The sequence below is a fragment of the Helianthus annuus genome, chromosome 17 (genome assembly GCF_002127325.2).
Source record: "Helianthus annuus cultivar XRQ/B chromosome 17, HanXRQr2.0-SUNRISE, whole genome shotgun sequence".
NCBI classification, from domain to species: domain Eukaryota; kingdom Viridiplantae; phylum Streptophyta; class Magnoliopsida; order Asterales; family Asteraceae; genus Helianthus; species Helianthus annuus.
The window spans coordinates 10,749,195-10,772,084 of NC_035449.2; the positions used below are offsets into that span (position 1 = coordinate 10,749,195).

General features: G+C 39.4%; 2 protein-coding genes across 4 annotated transcripts; both read right to left on the reverse strand.

The window, feature by feature from the left end:
- Positions 1–502: 502 nt before the first annotated feature.
- LOC110922957 lies at positions 503–4,311 on the reverse strand. 2 transcript variants are annotated; one of them, XM_022167150.2, is made up of 3 exons: positions 4,175–4,311; positions 2,742–3,258; positions 503–1,179 (listed from the first exon to the last, which is right to left on the reverse strand). In XM_022167150.2, the coding sequence occupies exons 2-3, from the start codon at positions 3,252–3,254 to the stop codon at positions 895–897; spliced, it is 798 nt and encodes a 265-aa protein (XP_022022842.1). In that variant the 5' UTR covers positions 3,255–3,258; positions 4,175–4,311; the 3' UTR covers positions 503–894. The 2 variants fall into 2 exon arrangements, with proteins under 2 accessions (XP_022022842.1, XP_022022843.1); XM_022167151.2 differs by lacking the exon at positions 4,175–4,311 and having other exon boundaries at positions 2,742–3,273.
- A 3,877-nt stretch (positions 4,312–8,188) lies between these two features.
- LOC110922750 lies at positions 8,189–22,160 on the reverse strand. 2 transcript variants are annotated; one of them, XM_035986669.1, is made up of 3 exons: positions 21,812–22,160; positions 15,506–16,040; positions 8,189–8,554 (listed from the first exon to the last, which is right to left on the reverse strand). In XM_035986669.1, exons 2-3 carry the CDS (start codon positions 16,034–16,036, stop codon positions 8,267–8,269), a joined length of 819 nt encoding a protein of 272 aa, XP_035842562.1. In that variant the 5' UTR covers positions 16,037–16,040; positions 21,812–22,160; the 3' UTR covers positions 8,189–8,266. The 2 variants fall into 2 exon arrangements, with proteins under 2 accessions (XP_035842562.1, XP_022022654.1); XM_022166962.2 differs by lacking the exon at positions 21,812–22,160 and adding an exon at positions 16,998–17,148.
- Positions 22,161–22,890: the final 730 nt, after the last annotated feature.

Genomic DNA, 22,890 nt, shown 5'->3' on the forward strand with positions numbered 1-22,890 from the left:
TATTCAAGGTATGCATTCATGCTTTAACTCATCGAGTTCCATTTTTATAACTTATAAGATTTCTCGCTTACCAACATGTACCAAAGGGTTTGTAGCCTATCAGTATCAAAGCAATGTAGTATAGATGTTCATCCCTAAAGTCGTCGAGGTATTTAGTCTCATGGTAGACATTGGTGTAAATGTAAAAGTCGGTTTAGATCGTAGAAGTTATTAAAAAACTTAAATGAGATTGCCATCATGTTTCGAGTCAACACAAGGTGTTTAAATCGTGCAAACTTTAGCGTGTTAATCGTTGTACCTTGTTATCTGCAACATCCCAATTAGATTGCTCATTGGATCGATGGATCACTTCTTTCGGTCACTTAAGCGGACCGCAATATATCATATCAAGATCAAGACCTGTTCCATTGACCCTTCTATCAAAATGGGATCTTTCTGGGTGAAATGTGTAGGTAGATAATAATCATAATAACCCCTAATGAATTCCCTAATAAAATATATCTATGCTTAAAGAAGTTCCAAATTTAACTATATATGACTTCAGAATAAGACCCTTTCACCCACTATTCATATAACAAAGAGTACAGTACACGGATGGTCTCTGTGGTTTAACAAAATTTTGGATTTGATCCCTAGCTTTCTTAAAATACACGGATGGTCCCTGTGGTTTGCACTTTTTAACGTGTTTAGTCCCTAACTTGGACATGATGAAACCTTAGGGACTAAAGCGTTACAAAATGCAGATCACATGGGCCATCCATGTGACTTTTGGTAAAGCTGGGGACTAAATGTGTGCACTTTTGAAAAGCTAGGGGCCACATCTAAAATTTTGGTAAACCACGACCATCCATTCTATAACAAACCAAGAAAAGAAGAGAGCGGGTCATCGCACTGCTATGCGTTCAACATAATACGCATTCTGATGAACTTTTCCCCTCTTGAACTAGACTCAGCCATGCAAGCATGGAGGTCTTCATCGCTAGATATTGGAAGACGGTTACCTTCGGTGTCTTTATACTCGACACACAAATTTCGGGGCTTTAATTTCAAAAATCTCTTTTTCACTTCCTTGTGCAGATCTGTGAGTTTAGCTGAAAGAGGCAGAGTAAACTTGATCAAATCATCATCGTATTCAACTTTTATCGTCTTCCCCATATATGTGGAATTCAAGCCCTCATCCTGCAAAGAATTGCAGCACAATATAGATAAGTTCAAAACGTAATATCAGGAACTAATTTCTTTAAATAAAAAGAGTTAAGTGTCATTTACGTCCCTGTGGTTTGTTCACTTTTGTCATTTCAGGCCAAAATTCAAAAATATATCATTTTCCTCCCTGACATTCTCGAAAAGTGCCGTTTCAGTCCAAAAAAATAAGCCCAGTTAAAAAAACTTTGTTAGCTCAGGGATGAAAATGACATTTTATTCTGGATTTTTTGGATTGAAATGGCACATTTCGAGAATGCCAGGGAGAAAAATGGTACAATTTTGAAATTTGGTGTGAAATGGCAAAAGTGGACAAACCACAGGGACGTAAATGGCACTTAACTCTAAATAAAAATGTAGTTGGTTCTTAAACAACACATGATACAAGCATGGAATAGAGTTAAGTAGATTAACTTGCTATCAAAAGTTTCACTCAAGTGTTATATTGAAGTTTAAGATACATAATGGGTAGCATGTTGAATAAAACAACTAAACGAAGTTGAAGTACAGAACTAGCGCCAGCTGAAATTTTATATTTTCACAGAAAATTACATCTGTAGTTTCTGCAGAGTGATTTTTACTTCTTACACAGTAAAATGCTACAATAATATAAAATATTAACATAATTGAACTCGGGTCACATTACTGACTACCTATAAGAAATTCACGAATAAACTATGTAAGCTGATTTAAGTTATTTTATATCTCAAACGAGTCAAGCAGATAAAACCATAGTTATTAAAGCCGCTAAGCGCACTTAAGGCGCATAGGCCTCGCCTGAGGCCTAGGCGCAAAGCGCAAAAAAAGCGAGGGCCTGAGAAAAATTAGGCGCATAATGAAAAAAAGTTAAACTATATTATGTATTAGAAAAAGAATACTATTCTTCAAATAAAATAAACAAAATCTATTATATAAAACTATATATCATCTATTTAGAACCAAAAGTTCTAAAAATATTAGTGTATTAGTGTAGAAGAGTAGTTTTCCTTGGATAAAAGTAGAAATTTGGCTAGAATCTTGTCGGAATTTAGAGAATTTGGCCGGAAACTCTCTGGAATCTAGGAATCTCGCCGGAATCTACGCCTGAACCATCACCTAGAAAATTAAAGCGCAATTTCCTCGACTTAAAGCGCAACTACCTCGCCTCGCCTGAAAAATGGGCCTAGGCGCAAGAGGCGATGGCTTTTAACAACTATGGATAAAACTTAGAAGTTTAAAAAGTAACTAACATGGAAACATGGGAAACAGATCATGAATTGATTAAAAGGTTCCAAAAGGACCATATGTGTGATTAAAAGCATAAATTAAACTTTTCAATGGCTTTAGTGAAACTTTAATCAGAGGCTATTTAAGTACTTTTAAAAAGTTCCTCAAGGGTTCAAAAAACGGCAGGTTATAGGAGTCTTGAAAGCACTTATTCTCTTCTGGCTTGGGTAAACTTTCATGGCGTCTAATTCAAATGTAACATATGTGTCAGGACTCGTATCCATTATTATTATTATACTGCACTTACAAGTAAGTTTAAAAAAAAAACTAACCTTTAGTAGATTGTGAATTTGTTCAAAATCTTCAACATAACTTTCTTTAGGTACAGGCGTGACATACTCAATGATTCCCACGAGTTTATTCCCATCACCCTGGTCACGAAACACAGGCAAAACCAACTGCCCCATGCCTCCTACGTCTGCTGGATGTTGATCTTCGGGATTAAGCGCATGATGTATCGTCCGATGGTCTGCGATCCTTGTTTGAGCCGCTCGGCCAGGTAACCAGTTGCCCACCCTTGTTTCTAAGCCAACAAAAGGATAACGGTTTACAAGACATCTCCTCCTATAATCCTGCAGAAGTCCTTCATGATCTCGAGTTAACATATAGGTTTGTTCTGTCAACGTAAGATAGCATCCAATGTCCTCGGAATCAGAAGCCGTGATGCATTCCCAAAACTGAAGTAACCCTGGTTCTTCGTGGAAGTTAAATTCGTCAAACGCTTCACTGACAATGGACTCTGTTGTTGGAACCGGCGGGAATATGCTGGCGGCAGGAACAACCATGATACTGTATTTGCAAACAACAGCATTGTCTAGATCACGTCAGAGCAATGTATATAATTTTAGCAGTTCCAAAAATCAAAAACTACTTCAAAAAGCAAACTCAACACGGTTGTTGTTAAAAATTGTTCTCGCTCAACCCCTTGTGTTTATACATTGTGTCTTCCTAAGACTACATTTAACGACTGAACTACGTTGTTAACTCTAGAACTATGCGTAATGTGCCACCTCAGACATTTGGGGCGCTAGCCCACTACACATATAGTGTCGTGGCTTTAGACCATTCGGTGTGAAAGGGCATGAACAGAGGGCGTTAAGCGCCATGTGGCTGCCACGTAAGCAAGAGGGCGTGGTAAAAAAACGCACGGGGTGGTGTTGGGCGTGGAAAGGGCCCCACCTAGTGTTTAAAAAAAACTAACCAATCACAAACCTCCTACCACAAACAACCAATCACCTCGCGCCACATCACCAACCAAATTACCCCCGCCCCACACACAATGCTGTTGAAAACGCCAAGCACTGGGTGGTTTTGTGGGAACTTTCATACCTTTTTTTATAAATAAAAAAATAAATCTTCACTGTTCAGTTATTTGTTTCACTAAACCCCCTAAATTTGAGACTTCACTGCATACCAACATTCCGTTCATCATCTCCGATAAGAAACCCTAAATTAACAATCGATTACCCCCAAAGCCTATCCTTAACCCTAGAAACGACATGATCACGGACCCGCTTCAGCCCTATCCCGTTCCGACCCGAACCAAAACAACCTTTTTGATCGACCCGAATCCGTTTTGACCCGACCCGCCCATTTTGCGATCGTGATCGCAGTATAATTATTCTTTTCATAATAATCTAAATCAAAATTAAACTATAATTGAGCATTTGAGTATCAGTTACCAAGTAAGACTAGCGTTACTTACTTGGATGTTCGAGCTGAATGACTAATGTATAGAATCGAAGAGTGAAATTGATGCAGAATGATACGAATCAAAGGAGGAAGAAAGTAGAATTAGAAGGCAAACCGACCATGAGGCATATCATATGGTTTGCTGCTGTTGTATAGCCTCTTCGTCAGTATTGCATCACCGTGATGCTCTCAAATAAAGTGGCCTTTTAAATCTGACGTATTTTTCAAACTAAAGAATAATAATGTTTACCTTTTTTAAGTATCCCGGCCCAGCAGCCAATTTGGAATAAGATGTCTTAGATTCTTATCCGTTCAATTTTCATGTACATGCAGATTGGTTTTCTCTTATTTGTAAAAAAACAAAGTAGTGAGGTTTTCATGCGCTTTTAATCAAATTTATATCGGAACGTGGCACCAATGTTTTGTTTGGACGATATTAGTTCAGATTGTCACTGTAAAGAAAAAGGTCAATTATATTTGACACGTTCGAGTTTAAACAAAACGTTTATAGAAATGTAGATAAAATATACACCATGCAACAATATAATTGAAATACTATAACACGTTCCTTAGAAAAGGAAAACTAAACCACGTTTTGGTAGAACAAATATGTCGCATTGATGTATTTGAAATACTATAAATATTGATAAACGTTGTGGTGAGAATTTGATTGGTACCGGTTCACTTCATTATGAAAAAAAAATGAGTAAATTACTTTGCGTAAAAAAGACTTTAACACAGAGAAAAAAAATGAGTAAATTACAAAAATCATCCTTTACGTATGTCACTTATTGCAAACTGTGTCATTTGTCTTCAATAATTACAGAAAACGTACTCGATGTTTGCAAACCCTTGCAAGTTATGTCCTTTAACCCTAACTCAGTTAATTTTTATGGTTAAATCTGACCAAATGGACCCCACATGAGGGTATTTTTGTGGTTAAATTTGACCAAATAGACCCCTGATCTATGACTTACTTCGACATCAAAATGCTCTCTAAACCTTATATTATCTCAAACAAATTCGAGAAGTGTGGCATATCCGTTCATATCATCCGAGTAGTCAATGTTGATTTATGCCTGATGAAGTCACAGTAATTATGAAGTCATCTGTTTCTTTTTACGGCTTTGCGAAACAAAGTAGCTCCCATATTCTTTAGGGTTCAGGTGGAATAGCCGATCCAAGAAAACTAGAAGAGCCCTTGATTTAATTTATATTTATACAAGTTAAAGCGTCATGCCTGTTGCATATGCTTCTTTAATTGAGCAACTCCCCCACTTAACCCTTCTTAGCAAGATCACGACTTTTTTTTTCTAGATAGTGTAATTCGTTGAAAAAGACTAAAAGCCGGATCATTCTTTTGGTTTTAAAAAATACGCCTTCCACATATCCTTACACATAGTTGATGGACTTAAAAAATTCTAAAAAAGTATAGAAAAACTATACTTGTATTTAAGAAAATAATATGTTCTTTTTATGGTGTATTTTTTTTAAATATAGTATAAAAAGTTATGGACGTTCAAAAGAGATGGAGAACTTAAAAAAAATCCATAATATTTTATACCAATTTTACCCTTTTAGTCCTATTTTTTTCTTGATTTTGCCCCTCTAATCTCATCCCTTGATTTCCTAAATCTAAGGTTATAGGGTGTGGTCATGACCCGCATGACCACCATGACCCTCTACGTCAGCGTCATGTCACCCACAAGGCCCAAACCCTCCGAGGACCCAAATCTTTTTAATTTTGTATAGAATTTACATTTAATAAGATAGAATATATGTGCGCTGAATTGAGAGATAACATAAATGAGTCGTTGTACTAGTGGTTACTGCCTTGCTTAAACAATAAGGAGACGCCCGGCGTCTCCAAATTCTTTATTTTAATGTTTAATTTGTCAACTGCATATTTCCCTTTAATTTAGAAGTTACTTCCTAAACTTAGCTAAAAATAACTATTTAAATTACATCCACATAAATTTTAGTGATTTATGAGTTTATATTAAATGGAGATTTTCAAATATGGCCCAAATTTTTATCTCGCACAACGCCTTTTTTTTGTGATTTTCGGAGACGTCACCACTATCCTAAGGGTGTGGTCAAGACCAAAACCATAATTCTCTCATTTATTTTAATTTATTTTTGTCTAAAGGAAAAGAAAAATGAAAAGGAGGTCCGTGGTTGCCATGATTTAATCCACACGAACCATAATGGATGAATGAATGGGGTGGTGTAGCAATGGATTAATGCTCCTACGTTGTTATGCTTTTGTTAATTTGTTTAAATATACAGCGATGTGGAATTCATGTGTTTTTATCCCGAAAACCACATCACATAAGTCTTCAACGATAGCCTCACGATCCAGCCAGAAGACATTCTATAACGGATACAAGGCATAAAGTGCATAATTATAGATCCAGTGTCGGATCTTGATCAAAAGTTCCGTCGGGGCGGAAAGTCATGGAACCCCAAAAAAATTCCTGTTGCTATGTTTCGGATTATATGTTCGGGTCGACTATTCGATTCGGGTCACTAGATCCACTTGTTGGAGAAAGACGTCTAAATTAGATGACATCTAATCGTTGACAAGTTGCACCATGCACTATGACGCCCAACATAAAAAAAAAAATCATATTAAAAAATTAGCTTTAAGCCAGTTATACCACTTTATGTCTTAATTTTTTTAACACCAAAATTTTGAAAATTTGAACACCTTTATCTTATGTTTACCTTGCATTTGTGAGGAACTAAACCCATAACCTCACATTTATAAGGGGGCACCAGACCAATAGGTCATGGGTTATGTCTTAATTTTTTAACCAGATTTTATGTTTAAATTCCATTTAATACTTGTTTTTTTAAGATAATAATAAATTCTGTGGGCTGCTAATTACCAGTTGGAGTAATAATTTACTTGATATCTATTTCTATCAAAGCATGTATATATTGTGAAAATTACCCATGATCTAGTCGGCATTGAATGTAAAAAAAAGGTTATTTAAAAAAATCTAGATGGTGAGAACTGATAACATGCATCTGACCAAGAAAACTGTTTGAATTCATCCTTATCATAAAAGGAGAAAAGGTGGTTGACATCGACACAAATTGGAAGTCTCGATCAGATAAGGAAAATTAGTATCTTTATTATTTTATTTTTCTTGTTGCTCAAGTGTAGGAGTGTTTATTAAAGTGGTGAAAAGAGGACCACATTTTCTATTTGAAGTCAGGGAAAAATAGGGCGATAATGTTAAAAAAAAAAAAAAAAAAAAAGATGTTTAAATCGTGCACATATTTCGTTAATAGGTTTCAAATTGATATCATTTTTTTTTCAAAGAATAGGATAATTTATTTTTTTGAATCAAAAAAAGATGTTTAAATCGTGCAAACTTTAGAGTGTTGATCAATGTACCTTGTTATCTGCAACATAACATCCCCATTGGATCGCTTATTGGATCGATGGATCACTTCTTTCCATCACTTAGACCATGTGTAGTGGTAGAACACTATAATGCCCCCACCATGGGGCGTTTTGCGCCATGTGGCGTCCTAGTCAGCAAGGGGGCATTATAGCAAAAGTGGTGTAGTGGTGAAGAATTATAATGCCCATATATGAAAAAAAAAAAAAAAAGTGAAAAGCATATGTCAGACAAAAGCTTGAAAAGTGATTGGAGGAACAAGTTGAAAAGTAAAGGTGAGCCACAAAAGTCAAAAAGCATGGCAGAGATTTGGGCGTTTAAATAAAAACGCCGGCCCCTTTTTTTTCGAAAATAACGCCTGAAAACGCCCCCTGTAATGGGGGGTTGGGCGTTATAGGGCGTTTTCGGGCAAAAATTTTTAAAAAAAACGCCCCATTACGCATGGTCTTAAGCGGACCACACTATATCATATCAAGATCGATACACGTTCCATAGACATGTCTATCAAGATGAGATCTTTTGGGTGAAATGTGTAGGTAGATAATAAACCCCTAATGAATTGCGCGCCCAATAAATATATCTATGCTTTAAGAAGTTTAAACTTAACTATACTATGACTTCTGAATAAGACCCTTTCGCCCACTATTCATATAACAAAACAAGAAAAGAATGTGTCATCAGTCATCACACTGCTATGTGTTCGAAATAACACACATGCTAATGAACTTTACCCCTCTTGAACTTGACTCGGCCATGCAAACTTGGAGGTCTTCATCACTTGAAATTGGAAGACGGTTACCTTTGGTATCATCATACTCGACACACAACTCTTGTTGCTTTTTTAATTCTGGAAATCTCTTTATCACTTCCCTGCGCAGGTCTCTGAATTTAGCTGAAAGGGGCAGTGTAAACTTGATCAAATCATCATCGTACTCAACTTTCATCGTCTTCCCCATATATGTGGAATTCAGGCCCTCATCCTGCAAAGAATTGAAGCACAATAAAGATAAGTTCATGACTTCATGTAACATAGCTTTCTGTTACCATTATGTGAACCACAAACTCTTGAAACGGGTGATGAATTGATTAAAAGATTTGTTGAAACAATGGTTAACACAAAGGATAACCAAGAGGGTCGTTTCACGTATGGGGTTCAACCTCTTCTCTTGCTCGTGCCAAAGGCCTAAGATCTGCAAAACAGTAAACACCGTTAGTCTCGTTAAGAGGGGAAAAGGGGGTTTTCCCTCTTAACCAGGCTCCGGCGTGAGAATAAGTACTGCTCTGAGATGAATAAAACAGTGTGTGTATAGAGTGAGTAAAAAGAGCCAAGATGCTCAACCTGAATGATGAAGGGTCCTATTTATAGCCGGATGGTGAAGAAGGAGGAAGCAGCTGTGCCAGCTGTGGGTGTGCGCCAGCTGTCCGACCAAGGGGAATATCCTCTTGGTCTGCTCTGTCGCGAAGGGTGTAGTGGTACACGTGGCGTCCTTCTATTCGCTTACGCTGGATACCTCGTACTGGTTGCGTCAGACTTGCTCCCTGGATTGTCGCAGGCCTATGTGGCCTTCTCTCAATGGTGACACGTGTTGTCCTTTATGTTGGACGAAGCATCTTTGATGCCAGCTATGGACCGCCTAGACATCTTCTGGAAGCTTCTAGAAGGTCTTGGTGACATGGATGCCTTGTGTGCACAAAAAGTGGTGTGGTCCCTGCCATGTAGGCAGGGAATTGGGACCATACCTCTTCAAGTCCCCCCAGTCCAGTGTGTCTTCTAGTTGAGTTGATCGTCTAGGAGGGATTCTGGACTTATGAGAGTTGTGGTTTCTATGCATCGCGTTGGAGTTGGTGAATATAAGGTGGGTCGAGTGGACGCATGCCGCATGGGTCTTGGCCTTTGAAAAAAGTGAGCCAAATGGACGCATGCCGCATGGGTTTTGGCCTTTTGAAAAAAAATGAGCCAAATGGACGCATGCCGCATGGGTTTTGGCCCTTTGAAAAAAGTGAGCCAAATGGACGCATGGCGCATGAGTTTTGGCCCTTTGAAAAAAGTGAGCCAAATGGACGCATGCCGCATGGGTTTTGGCCCTTTGAAAAAAGTGAGCCAAATGGACGCATGCCGCATGGGTTTTGGCCCTTTGAAAAAAGTGAGCCAAATGGACGCATGCCGCATGGGTTTTGGCCCTTTGAAAAAAGTGAGCCAAATGGACGCATGCCGCATGGGTTTTGGCCCTTTGAAAAAGGTGAGCCAAATGGACGCATGCCGCATGGGTTTTGGCCCTTTGAAAAAAGTGAGCCAAATGGACGCATGCCGCATGGGTTTTGGCCCTTTGAAAAAGGTGAGCCAAATGGACGCATGTCGCATGGGTTTTGGCCCTTTGAAAAAAGTGAGCCAAATGGACGCATGCCGCATGGGTTTTGGCCCTTTGAAAAAGGTGAGCCAAATGGACGCATGCCGCATGGGTTTTGGCCCTCTTGTGCTTTCTTCTGTTGGAAGTTTGGTGGTTATGGGGAAGCGTTTGGTGTGACCGTCTGACATCCCTGTCTTTTCGGAGGTGAACAGTTGCTTTTGCAGTGACTTTCTGTCACATCAGCAGACCCTGTTGCCCATGCTTCCCGAAAAATGAGCCGACGTCTTCTCTCTCCTGTGACGTGTCAGTCATCTATTGGGCGCTTTTTCTGTTCCCTGACGGTTCACTACCCATCGCATTAAATGCGATGGGTATAAATATGGGGCGGTTATCTCTTTCTTCTTTCACTTTCAAATTCTAAGTGCAATTTCTCTCTACCTTCTTCTCCTTTGTTCTATCTTTCCCCTTTTTTCAAGTCGTTTTCTTCTTGATTTTTATCATGGCTGATAAGAATCCTACTCAAAAGAAGAGGAAACATAAGAGTAGAGCGCCTCCTGGTCCTGACCAGGCCCAGATTAACTGGAAAGAGGATGAATTCCAGAACCTCGTTAGAGGACATAACTTTCGACCTGAGTGGGGGGCTCGATATCCTCCGTCTGGATCTACTGCACTGGATGCCCCCCCTGGTTTTATCACTTTATACGCTGCTTTTTTCCGGGAAGGCAATTTTAGGTTGCCCATTACTAAGTTTGTTGCTGACGTTCTGGGAGGCTATGGTCTTCATATTTCTCAAATAAATGCTATTGGGCTCCCCCGGATTACTCACTTCGAGTTTGTTTGCCGGTCTTATCGAGTTGAACCGACGTTTCCAATGTTCAACACTTTTTATAGTGTTTCGTATTCCAGTGGGTTCTACTCTTTCCAGGCTAGGATGGGGGTTGCTCAGGTGTGTTCGGTGCCGATAAAGGGCATTCATGATTGGAAACAAAAGTTTTTTTACATTCGTCGTGGTGTGATTCCGACGGATATGTCGTATAGGCATGTGGAACAAGGGGTTCCCAGGGTGGATGTTCTTCCCAACTATGGTGATCAAGACTGGTTTAAGAAGATAACTGCGAAGCCGACGGCTATTTCTCAACTGGATGAGATGGCCTTGGTTGGTGCAGGGATGAGTTTGTTGTGGGTTCCTAAACATCCGCTGGGTCAGCCTGCTTATAGCCATAAGGGCAAATGTATTGTTCTTTCATGTCTCATCACGTGATTACTTCCCTTTATGCTTATTATGTGTCCTTATTTTTGTTTCCACTTTGTAGTTGGATATAGTTTGCTGAATGCCTTGGACCCGAAATCAGCGGGTGCCATGGTTGAAGCTATCCAAGCTGATGGGAATCCAACGTGGTTGGAGCAAATACATGACCGTTTTCTGCATCCTACCGATGCGAGCTTGAGTGGATACGCCAATGAAGTTCTTGGTGAGGATGATGAGGACGACTTGGTCGACTCTGGTCGAGAGGAAATCGTTATCCTTTCTAGTGGAAGTTCTGACCAGGATGTTGAAGATCTAATATCTCATTCCGCGCGTGCAGGTACCGTGCCTGGTGGTGTTGCTGAGGCGGTACATGGGTTTGCTGAGGATGATGACGATGTGGAGGCATCTGTTGATCCGTCTGCCCAGTTGGAGACGAGGAAAAGGGCAAGGACGGAGAAATCTGTAAGAAGGGAAGAGAAGAAGGAGGGCGGAGCTGCTGGATCTTCTCGTAAGCAACCTTCTACTCTTCCTTATCTAGATTATGTGGTCGTGTCTGATACGTTGTCTGGCCTAGGCCCTGGGGAGGTGCGTCAAGGGTCAGATCCTGATGATAAAGCCACTTTATCTGAGCATATGAAGAAGAAGGCTCTTGATGATCATAAGCGTCATCTTGATGAACAAGCTGCTGCCCTTCTTGCGGCCAAGAGGGCCAAGCTTCAAAAGGATGCCCCCCCGGCCCCTTCTGAATCTGAGGTTGATTTGGGTGTATTTAGTGGGGGTCGAGGGAATTTGTTGGAGAAGATATTTGAGGCCGTGGAACACCAACCATATCGGCCGGTGTCCAGGCGAACACGTCCATGTTGTCATGCAGTAATTTCTTTAGCGCCGCACGCGTTAGGTCAGACATTGCGGGTCCCAGAGTGACCGTTTGTTCCGGGTATGCGCTATTCAATACCCATTTTTCTGCCTCTCTGCGCGGTGCGGGCTTGCTTGCTTTTGCCGGCCTGATTTCGTCTGTTGCTAGCACTTCCTTGCTTGCGCATATCAACGCAACGCCTGTTTCGGTTGGAAAGCCTATGGCAGAATGTGGTGCGGAACAGATCATGCTGAAATCTCCTTGGGACTCTCGTCCTAAGAGGATGTCATGTCTTGAATGTGCCGGTAGCACCATAAATGTGACTTCTTCAGTTCTTGAATTTCTCCCATCAGAAAGTAATACTGGGAAAGATATTTGTCCTAGGGGAAAGACGGCCTCATTGCAGAATCCAGTTAATGGGTAGTCAACTGGTTCCAGGCGCGCCTTATCCTCTTGGTCGAATTGATTGAAGCACTGTTCATATATGATGTCTGCGGTGCTTCCGGGATCAATAAAGATGTAATCTGTTTGGTAGTGGCCGATCACCCCTGGAATGACTATTGGCCGCTTTTCTCTTGGACCTCCCCTGACAACTGGGAATACTACTTGCTTCTCGCGCCATGAATCATCTTGCGTGCGTTTGTTGTAGTTTTTTCTTGGTCGCCTTGGTCCTCCTTGCACCATATGAGTTTCTAGCTTTCTGAGCTTCTTGTTGTCTGGACCTTCATCTCTTCGTTGTATCTGGCGGTAATCGCGCTTTCCTCCTTTGACTAAGTGACCGAGCTTTCCGTCTCTTAGAGCTCTTTCGATTTCTTGTTTTAAGCTGAAGCAATCATCGGTCAAGTGGCCCGTGTCTTTGTGGAATTCACAGAAGAGATTTGGGTCCTGACCCCTTTTGTTGCGCATCTGCAAAGGTGGTTTGAATTGATGGTTCTCTGTAGCTAAGACTTCAGAAGGTGTTTTAGTTAGTGGAGTCCACTGCTTTTCTCTATTTTCGCGCTTTACTTCTTTTCGATGGGCTATCTGATTGATCGTATGGCGTGCGTCGTCCCGTGGGGGGCTTCTTTCTCTGTTCCCAGAGGCCCTCCAGGGTTGATTTCTACCCCTTTTGTTGTTTCGATCGTGATGGTTGTGTGCGCGCTGACGGTGATCGTCACCGGTCAGTTGCCTATCTGTCTGCGCAATGGTTTTGGCTGCTTCAATGAAGGTTTCCCAGTCTTTGGGTCCTCCGTCGCGCCCTTTGATTCTTTTAACCAGATCGTCGCATTTGACTGCTCGCATGAAGTGTGCGCGCATCATCTTTTCCGGTATGTCTCCAATTTCCAAACATTCTTTGTTGTACCTCGTAATAAAATCCTCTACGCTTTCGTAGTCTTTTCTGTATATGTTCAGACAATCACCTGGGTCTCTGGCGTGTCTTCGCTGTTGAGAAAAGTGTGCTAAGAATTTTTCTCGGAAGTCGACCCATGATTTGATTTTTCCAGCTGGTAAATTGTCGAACCAGATGCGTGCCGCACCAACGAAAGTTTGAGCGAACAAGTGACACCATGTTGGTAGGTTCCAACCACCTGTTGCTCCTGCGCCTTTGAACACCTGGAGGTGATCATCTGGGTCCGTCAACCCATTGTATTTACCTACGTTGTGTGGTAACTTTGTTTTGTCGATGGCCGCGCACGCGATTTCTGGAATAAATTTTGAATTTTCAGCCATGTCCTCAGGGCGATAGCTCAAAGTGAAGTCATGTTCTGCTTTGGGGTTGTACCCTGCGCGCTTGGTTGGTTTGTAAGCCTCGTGCTCTGGAGGAAGTCTGCTGAACACTGTGGACTCTGCCTTGTACGTTGGGTCGTCTTCTTCCTCTTCCCATTCTGTATTCATGTTGCGTGCGCCCAATCGGGTTTGGATTGGTCTTCGTTGTTGATTGGAAGTTTGGACGAAGTTGCTCTCTGTTTCAGCATAGGTATCGCGCGTGTCTTGTATGCTGGGTCTTCTGACCTGTTGCACTGGTTCTCTTTCTGGTCGTAAGTTCCACGCGTTTGTCTGCTGAGCCGTGTGTGTACTCAGAGACCTTGGTTGTGGAGTTACGAATGCTGATTGGTTAGCCTGTGCTTGGAGCAAGGCTTGTTGTGCGCTGAGCTGCGTATAAACGAGGTTTATAGACGCCATCTGTTCGGCATACCAGGAAGCCAGAGTTTTTCCTTCGGGTAGCCCTAAAAGTGCAGAATAGTTGAGTTGTGCTTGTTCCGATGGTGCCGAAGGGCCTGGCCCATGGCTTACAGTCTGTATCGGCGGTGGGGTTTGATGTAACATCCCTGTTGGAGGTTGGAGAGCAGCCCCGTTTGTGGTTTGAGTGATGATTCTTGTTGGTGTTTGGAAAATGGGTCCAGTTGTGGTCTGGCTAGCAGCCCTGGACGCACTTCCAAAAATGGACGGAAACTCATTGTTCAGCTGGCCTTCTTGGATGGTCTCGTTCCTTTGACCGCGTTGGACGTGTGCCGTGTCCGAAACGAGTTCAAAAGAAGAGATTTCTCCGTCAGCTGGGTGTGAATGATTCTGGTCTGCCATTTTCACGAGTGTTTTCTAAAAGAGAAAAAGAGGTGAGAGTGGTCTTGCAAAAAAGCGGATGGCGCCAATGTTGAAACAATGGTTAACACAAAGGATAACCAAGAGGGTCGTTTCACGTATGGGGTTCAACCTCTTCTCTTGCTCGTGCCAAAGGCCTAAGATCTGCAAAACAGTAAACACCGTTAGTCTCGTTAAGAGGGGAAAAGGGGGTTTTCCCTCTTAACCAGGCTCCGGCGTGAGAATAAGTACTGCTCTGAGATGAATAAAACAGTGTGTGTATAGAGTGAGTAAAAAGAGCCAAGATGCTCAACCTGAATGATGAAGGGTCCTATTTATAGCCGGATGGTGAAGAAGGAGGAAGCAGCTGTGCCAGCTGTGGGTGTGCGCCAGCTGTCCGACCAAGGGGAATATCCTCTTGGTCTGCTCTGTCGCGAAGGGTGTAGTGGTACACGTGGCGTCCTTCTATTCGCTTACGCTGGATACCTCGTACTGGTTGCGTCAGACTTGCTCCCTGGATTGTCGCAGGCCTATGTGGCCTTCTCTCAATGGTGACACGTGTTGTCCTTTATGTTGGACGAAGCATCTTTGATGCCAGCTATGGACCGCCTAGACATCTTCTGGAAGCTTCTAGAAGGTCTTGGTGACATGGATGCCTTGTGTGCACAAAAAGTGGTGTGGTCCCTGCCATGTAGGCAGGGAATTGGGACCATACCTCTTCAAGATTCTAAAAGGACCATATGTGTGTTTAAAAGCATAAATTAAACTTTTCAATGCATTTAGTGAAACTTTAATTCGAGGCTTTTTAAGTACTTATTTAAGGTTCCACAGGGGGGACAAAACACTGCAGATAAATAGGACTCATATCCATTAATATGATTATATACTGCACTTACAAGATTAACGAAAAAAGACTAACCTTTAGTAGATTGTGTATTTGTTCAAAATCTTCAACATAACTTTCTTTAGGTAGAGGCGTGACATACTCAATGATTCCCACAAGTTTATTCCCATCACCCTGGTCACGAAACACAGGCAAAACCAACTGCCCCTTGCCTCCTACGTCTGCTGGATGTTGATCTTCGGGATTAAGCGCATGATGTATCGTCCGATGGTCTGCGATCCTTGTTTGAGCTGCTCGGCCAGGTAACCAGTTGCCCACCCTTGTTTCTACTCCAACAAGAGGAAAATAGTTTCCAAGACATCTCCTCCTGTAATCCTGCAGAAGTCCTTCATGATCTCGAGTTAACATATAGGGTTGTTCTCTCAACGTAAGATAGCATCCAATGTCCTCGGAATCAGAAGGCGTGATGCATGCCCAAAACTGAAGTAACCCTGGTTCTTTGCGGAAATTAGATTTGCTAAAAACTTCTCTGACAATGGACTCTGTTGTTGGAACCGGCAGGAATATGCCGACTGCGGTAACAAGAAATAGCTTTATAGCTTCCATGATACTGTATTTGCAAACAACAGTATTGTCTAGATCACGTCAGAGCAATGTATATAATTTTAGCAGTTCCAAAAGTCAAAAAGACTAAATCAGAAATCAAAGTGCTTTTAGTTAAACTATTAGGGTGAAGGGGGTGCACACCTAATAGGTGAGTGCCCTCTCTTACGCCAAACCAATCCCCGTGTGCCACGTCAACTCCCCTCTTAAACTCCCCTAACACCCCCATTTGATGGCGCCACTCCCCTCTTAGGTGAATTGGTTTTTTTTTAAAAAAAAAAAAAAAAAAAGAAAATGTGTGATTGGACAAGCCCCTTCTCTCTCCTCCCTCTCTCCTCGGTGGCGGCTCACCGTTCCTCTCTCCTCTCTCTTGGTCACCGCATGGTTGGCGGCACTCTACCGCTCGGCATCCATCCTCCCCGATCCCCTTTACCGATTGTGCCCCGAACCCCCTTACAAACTTTTGACGGAAAAGTTAGCGAGACCAGCCGGTCGGACCGGGAACCGGGGGTCTGACTGGGAAAACCAAGTGGTCGAGCCGGATTTTTTAAGGGTTGAACCGAATTTCGATTTTATTTTTTGAATTTTAACCTATTTATTTTTCTAATACTTACGGCATAACCCAGTTATTGAGTCTAATCCAACCGGTTCGGCTACCCGAACAGTGGTCCTAAGACGGTTCGAAGACATTGACAAATAATCTAAGAAACTACAAAAAAAAAACCTATTCTGATGCCAGGTTTCATCTTTCACTGTTCTGTTCAGTTCATGTTCCACTAAACCGCTAAATTTGCGACTTCACACATGAACAAAACCCTAAATTAACATCCCAAAATCTTCCAGATAACCCCAGAAACGACATGATCACGGATCATGATCGCAGTAAAGTTGTTTACTAATAAACATAATTAAACTATAATTGAGCATTTAATTATAAATTATAACCAAAACCAGAGTTACTTGCTTGAAGGCTTGATCTTAACGAGTAATGTGTAGAGCCCAGAGAGTGGAATTGAGGGCAGATAAATGCAACGGAGATGCAGAATGAGAATAATAAAGAATTAAAAGGGAGAAAGATATTAGTGGGAGGAAAAAAGGTGGGGGTCCGGGTCATTGTCCCTTGCCACGAGGGATTTATCTGGAGATTATTTTTTTAAACCGAAAGAATCTAATTTAAATTTATCCCCTTTTTTGTGCATTAGGTGTTTGTACATCATGCAGTACAAGTTTTCTCAACACATACCAGATTGTACTCTTTGCTACTGATGACGAACACTTGTTTAAGAGAAAACATTTGGCTACCAACACGTGTCGCGTTTTGCTTGACACGTGTCGCTTCATCTTCCACCATCACATCACACCTTAAAAATCTTAAAAAGTCATTTCATTAAATACCCACTTGCTTCTGATTCACACGGAGAGAGATGGCTTTCAAACATTTGCCAAAGATTATCTGGAGATGGCTTTTGAGGGTGTGATATTCAATGCACCCTCCTTCCACATTTATAATATTTGCATTCTATTTTCTCTTCAAACGAACCGGAGTTGTTTTGTTTGTTAAGAAATATATATATTTAAGAATTGTTTATAAACGCTAATTGAATGAGATTTTATGTTCATGTTCATTTGATAAGGAAATGAACTTGGTTGTATTCGTTTTTTAATTTTAGGCCACGAACGAGAACGAACATTGATGAATACAAATGAGCACAAACTAATATTCATGAATACAAATGGACACAAACAAATACACATAAGCGTTCACGAATATAATATATAATACAGTAACACTTATTAAATATTTATTTGTCGAAATTTTGAAGTATTTAAATAAAAAAATATAAAAACTAAAAACCTAATGAACTATTGAGCACAAACGAACACATTACCGAACGTTCACGAACATAAATGAACGAATGTGACCTCTATTCATGTTCGTTCATTTAACTAAAGGAACGTAATTTCTTGTTCGTGTTCGTTTGTTTAATAAACGAACACAAACGAATTTCTCGCCGAACTTTGGTTCGTTTATAGCCCTATTTGTCATTCCCCTTTTTTACACCAGAATTTATCAACTTGAGTTTTGACCAGGGCCGGCCTCAAGGGCTTATGACTCTAGGCAAAGGCCTAGGGCCTCCAAAAGCAAGGGCCTCAGAATTTATATTTGTTTCATATACTATATTAGTTTTGGCCTACATAAACAAAGTGTAAGGCCCAAATATTAACAGCTCTATTTGTAAAAAAGGAAACCTTTCTTGCGGCCTCCAACCCTCAACGCGCGCTCGTGTATCCCAAAATTGGGATCGGATGATTACCCTCATATGATTGCCCTCAACACCTATTTAATGTTTGCATATGTAGGGTGAGTTTGTATGGCTTGTTTCTATTTTTTGTTGGGTGAATTTGGCTATTCTAGTGCTCACTAGAGACAACGATGTGTACAGATGGTTGTTAGAAATGAATAAAAAGTCTTTTGTTGTTAAAAAAAACTAATCATTGCTTCGATGTCACAACTATCTATCTCAATTGAAGATTTGCAAGTCTCAAAACACTAACAGCTATTATTTTGCAACATCTACTAATCTTGTGTTGTGTATATATATATATTGATGATTGCTCAGCCCTAAAAAATAATTCAGTTTCGCAATTTTAATCTTTAGTGTTTGTTATTTTGATTTGCTATCAAAACTTCTTTATTTTGATTTGCAACTAGTTGGTTTTCCCCCGCGCTACGCGGCGGTAACTCAGTTAGTATTAGTTCGGTTGGGTTCGTTTTAATACCGGCATTCGCTATAGTAACTGAAAATGAAAACTAAAGAAATACAGTCGCGATATGCTCAAAAGGGTATAGACGCATATTTTACATCAATCAAAAAACTTAAAAACAAATACCGGTTTCTAATATTGCCAATATCGGTATCGATGTTATTTGGTCAAAATCGATTGGATTCGTCACATATCGAGACTCATATAATTTACAATAAAAATGCATTTTAATATTGTTATCGGCCCTCATACATACAATTAAAAAAAACGTTCTTTTGAATACAAACAAAATGTAAATACTATACATTGCCGGTTCCGGTTCTATTTGGTATGATAGCGACACGATATTCATTTAATGAAAATTTATATCACAATGTTTAACAAGTATAGTTACAGAGTTAGATTAAAAAAAAATAACATGAGCAGGTTACTAAAAGAATAAACTAAATGATAAATAATCTTTTATTAAAAAACTTACAAAGATTATTTAAAAAACTCAAAACACTATTCACCGCAATTCAAATTAATATGTATAATTGAAACTATCATTTTGTGTTGTGTATATATATTTGGATTAGCTATTAAAATAAAACTATTATTTTGCAACATCTATTAATTTTGATTTTCATTTGAAAGTTCTTAGTTTATAATTTTTCGGGTCTCAAGCCCGGGTAAAGGAAGAGGACTTTTAGTTTATATTTTTTGTTGTTTGCATACCTTTTTTGAAAGAAAAATTATACAAATTTAAAGGGCTTCCACTTTGTGTGTCGCTTAGGGTCTCCAAAAACGTTGGAACGGCTCTGGTTTTGACCATAGTATAAAAGCTCTAGGGAAGGTTTAAGGCACTATAAATAACTATGTGTTTAACATCTGACTTCCCAGAAATATGAATAATGAATGTAATTCCAATCGCATCAACCTTTTAGCTCGATAAAATAATAAATAAACAAATCAAGTAGAACTCTCGTTTATGTTGACTCAACTTACCTACGGCCCTAGTTATTAGGCCACCCCACAAAAGAAATGTTGGCGGCTTTTGAGTGTGGCCCATTCCTCCTTTCCCAAATGTTCTCCACCTCACCTTTTCCTTTTCTTATTTTTAATATATAGTGATAGATTATGGGATACTTTCAAAGTCAGCCGGCCCACCAGCCAAGCAGTCAAGCACACAATTCACAAACCTATTTTTTATGTTATTTTAAAGTACGAAAACTATAATAATATTTCTGGTTTGTTTATAACTTTTAAATTAAACCATTATGTTTTCGTACACTCCGTTGCACGAAGTATTTATTTTTACATGTGTTATGGTATAATTTTTTTCAACTGTCTAAGTTTTTACGTAAATTTTATTTAAACTTGAGTCAGTCAGATATGTTCTCATATCCCTATTAGTGCCTAGTAGGTCACCTATGGTGGATAATTGTGGTGATCTAGAAATTAAGTCCTCCCAAATTGGCATGGGTGGGGAAGAGGCTACGAATTACCTAGTGTTAACCGCCTATGTTAAATAGTTGTGGTGGCTTAGAAATTGGCCGTCTTTATCAACAGAATTGATGCCCCCCCCCCCCCCACACACACACACTCATTTAAGCAAGCTTTCCATTCTACATTTTTAATACACTTGCAATACCCCTATCTATGTCTTACTTTGACATCAAAGTGCTTTCTGAACCTTATCGTAAACAAATTCGAGAAGTGTGGTGTATCCATTCATATCATCCAAGTACTACTGTTGATTTATGCCTGATGATGAGTCACCGTAACTATGAAGTCCTCTGATCCATTTTATAGCTTTGTGAAACATAGTAGCTATGATATTCTTTCGGGTTCAGGTGGAATAGCCAATCCAAGAAGACTAGAAGAGCCCTTGATTTGATTTTTACAAGTTAAAGTGTCATGCCTGTCATGACTTAACCCTTCTTTAATTGACCAACTCCCCCACTTAACCCTTCTCAGCAAGATCACTGACTTCTTTTTTTCGGATAGTGTAATTTTTTTTAACAGAAAATTTCTTTACTCCTATTGTCTGTGGGGCTCGAACCTAAGACCTCCCCCTCCCAAGGTGTTAAAGGCATTGCCTCTGCCAATGGACCACCACCCCATTGGTTCCGGATAGAGTAGGTTGTTGAAAATTTCTAAAACCCGGATCATTCTGTTGGTTTTAAAATGTCAATAATTTGAAAACAAAATTGGTGTCAGCTAAAATTTATCAAATTGCAAGAGACATGAGATAGGTATTAATACATAATGATATGTAAACTATGTAAGACTAGTTCAAATAATTAACATATATAGATTAGATTGGTTACACCTAACACTCCTACAAATACTCATGTGTTCTTGCTATTTAATAGTCTTTTGTAAGAGAATATTTCACAGAATTATAATACCCTTTCAAAAGAAAGGTATTAAAAGACAATATGGTCTGGCGGGTTAATACGGGACTCTCTGATTTGAAGAGTGTGATAACCTTATACATGAAGTGTACTACTAAAAAAAATTCAATTAGGTCATTGGAAAATAAGTTTTGCTCTAGACAAGTCATTCAATCTTTGATCCTATATATTTTCTCTGAATACCAGACATCAATTAACTTTTTTTAATATTATTATTATTATTATACGATGACATGGCTTAAAATACCAATATAATTTAAAAAATTGCAAAATATATTTAAAAAAACTACAAAAAAAATAGTTGCGAAATTTTTTTAAAAAAATACTAAATATTCCAATTTTAAAAAAAAAATTGTACAAAGATTTCAAAAAATTGCCAAAAATCTTTAAAATTGCGAAAATTTTTAAACTTTTCAACTTACCCTTTTAAAAACAAATAGCAATTTTTGTAAATATGAATTAACATTAAAAAATCCCTTTTTTTCTTTATCAATATTCTTTATATATAATAAACCGAAATAATCATGATGCCAATCCCTAAAATCAATTATATGAATGAATTAGAGCTCCAATTTTAAACTGTATAGATCAATAAAGCAATGGAGTTAATTACCGGAGTTGTATACGTGATCCTGCTGGTAAGGGTTAAGCGGCGTTGTTGCTCAACGACTCACCATATATGGCTAGGAGAAAGCTTCATGCGTCGATATGTTAACTTTCCAAAATATTATTCCTTAGCCTCCAAATATATTTAGAGACTGTACTCTTTCATGCTTTATGACCAAAATATTATTCCAAATATATCTAGAGACAGTACTCTTTTATGCTTTATAAGAGGGAGAGGACCGACAGGCGTCGAGGAGAAGGTGAACATGACGGAGAAACGAGGTAGGAGAAAAGAAACACTGCAAATGTTGGACACTGTGGGAGAGAAATGGGATATAGCTAGGGAGTATTTGAAAGAACAAGGTGCAGTGTGTGTATATATATGTTGCACACATAATATAGAATATATATGCTTCTCATCAATCATCATTTCCTGGAAATATCATGGATACATTCGTGGAAATTTCATGCTCGCCTAATGAATACTATTTGAATTCTTGAGAATGTTAAGATGATACAGTTCAAGAAATTTGAACGTGTAAAGAATTAATAAGAAAAGCAGGTAGAGTCATATTTTCGGCCACCAATAAAATTTGATAATTAAAATGTGGTCATATAGGGAAAAAAATCACATGGCTTTGCTGAACTAGAAATAAGAAAAAGTAGAAAAGAATAAAAAGTTTTGTATATGCAGCAGCAGTTCGATGGATTAACATGAGGTCATAATAGAGAAATGAAAGTGAACCGATCCAATTTTATAACCTCTCTTTTCACTAACTTTTTTTAAATAATTATATTTCTTTGGAGTATATTACAAAATGGACTATTATCTCACCAAGTCACCAACAGAACCGCAAGTTCCTCGTATCAACACAAAGATGTACTTGTAGAGCTGTTGTTTGTTAGTAGCTCATACTGAACTCATAAGCCTAGCCACATAAAGGACATAGCGTGTAAGTCTTTAAAACATTAAGTAAAAAACTCGTTATTTTAAAACATAAAGAAAATCGTCTGAAATTCACTATAAAGATAAAGGACAAAATTTGAAATTCACACCGAAAAATCTATACTATATAATAAAAAAAA

Coding starts and splice junctions, on each gene's coding strand:
- LOC110922957 (XM_022167150.2), bottom strand. CDS start 3,254: ATGGTTGTTCCTGCCGCCAGCATATTCCCGCCGGTTCCAACAACAGAG. Junction 1,180..2,741: donor AAATTCACAATCTACTAAAG/GTTAGTTTTTTT, acceptor AATTCTTTGCAG/GATGAGGGCTTGAATTCCAC.
- LOC110922750 (XM_035986669.1), bottom strand. CDS start 16,036: ATGGAAGCTATAAAGCTATTTCTTGTTACCGCAGTCGGCATATTCCTG. Junction 8,555..15,505: donor AAATACACAATCTACTAAAG/GTTAGTCTTTTT, acceptor AATTCTTTGCAG/GATGAGGGCCTGAATTCCAC.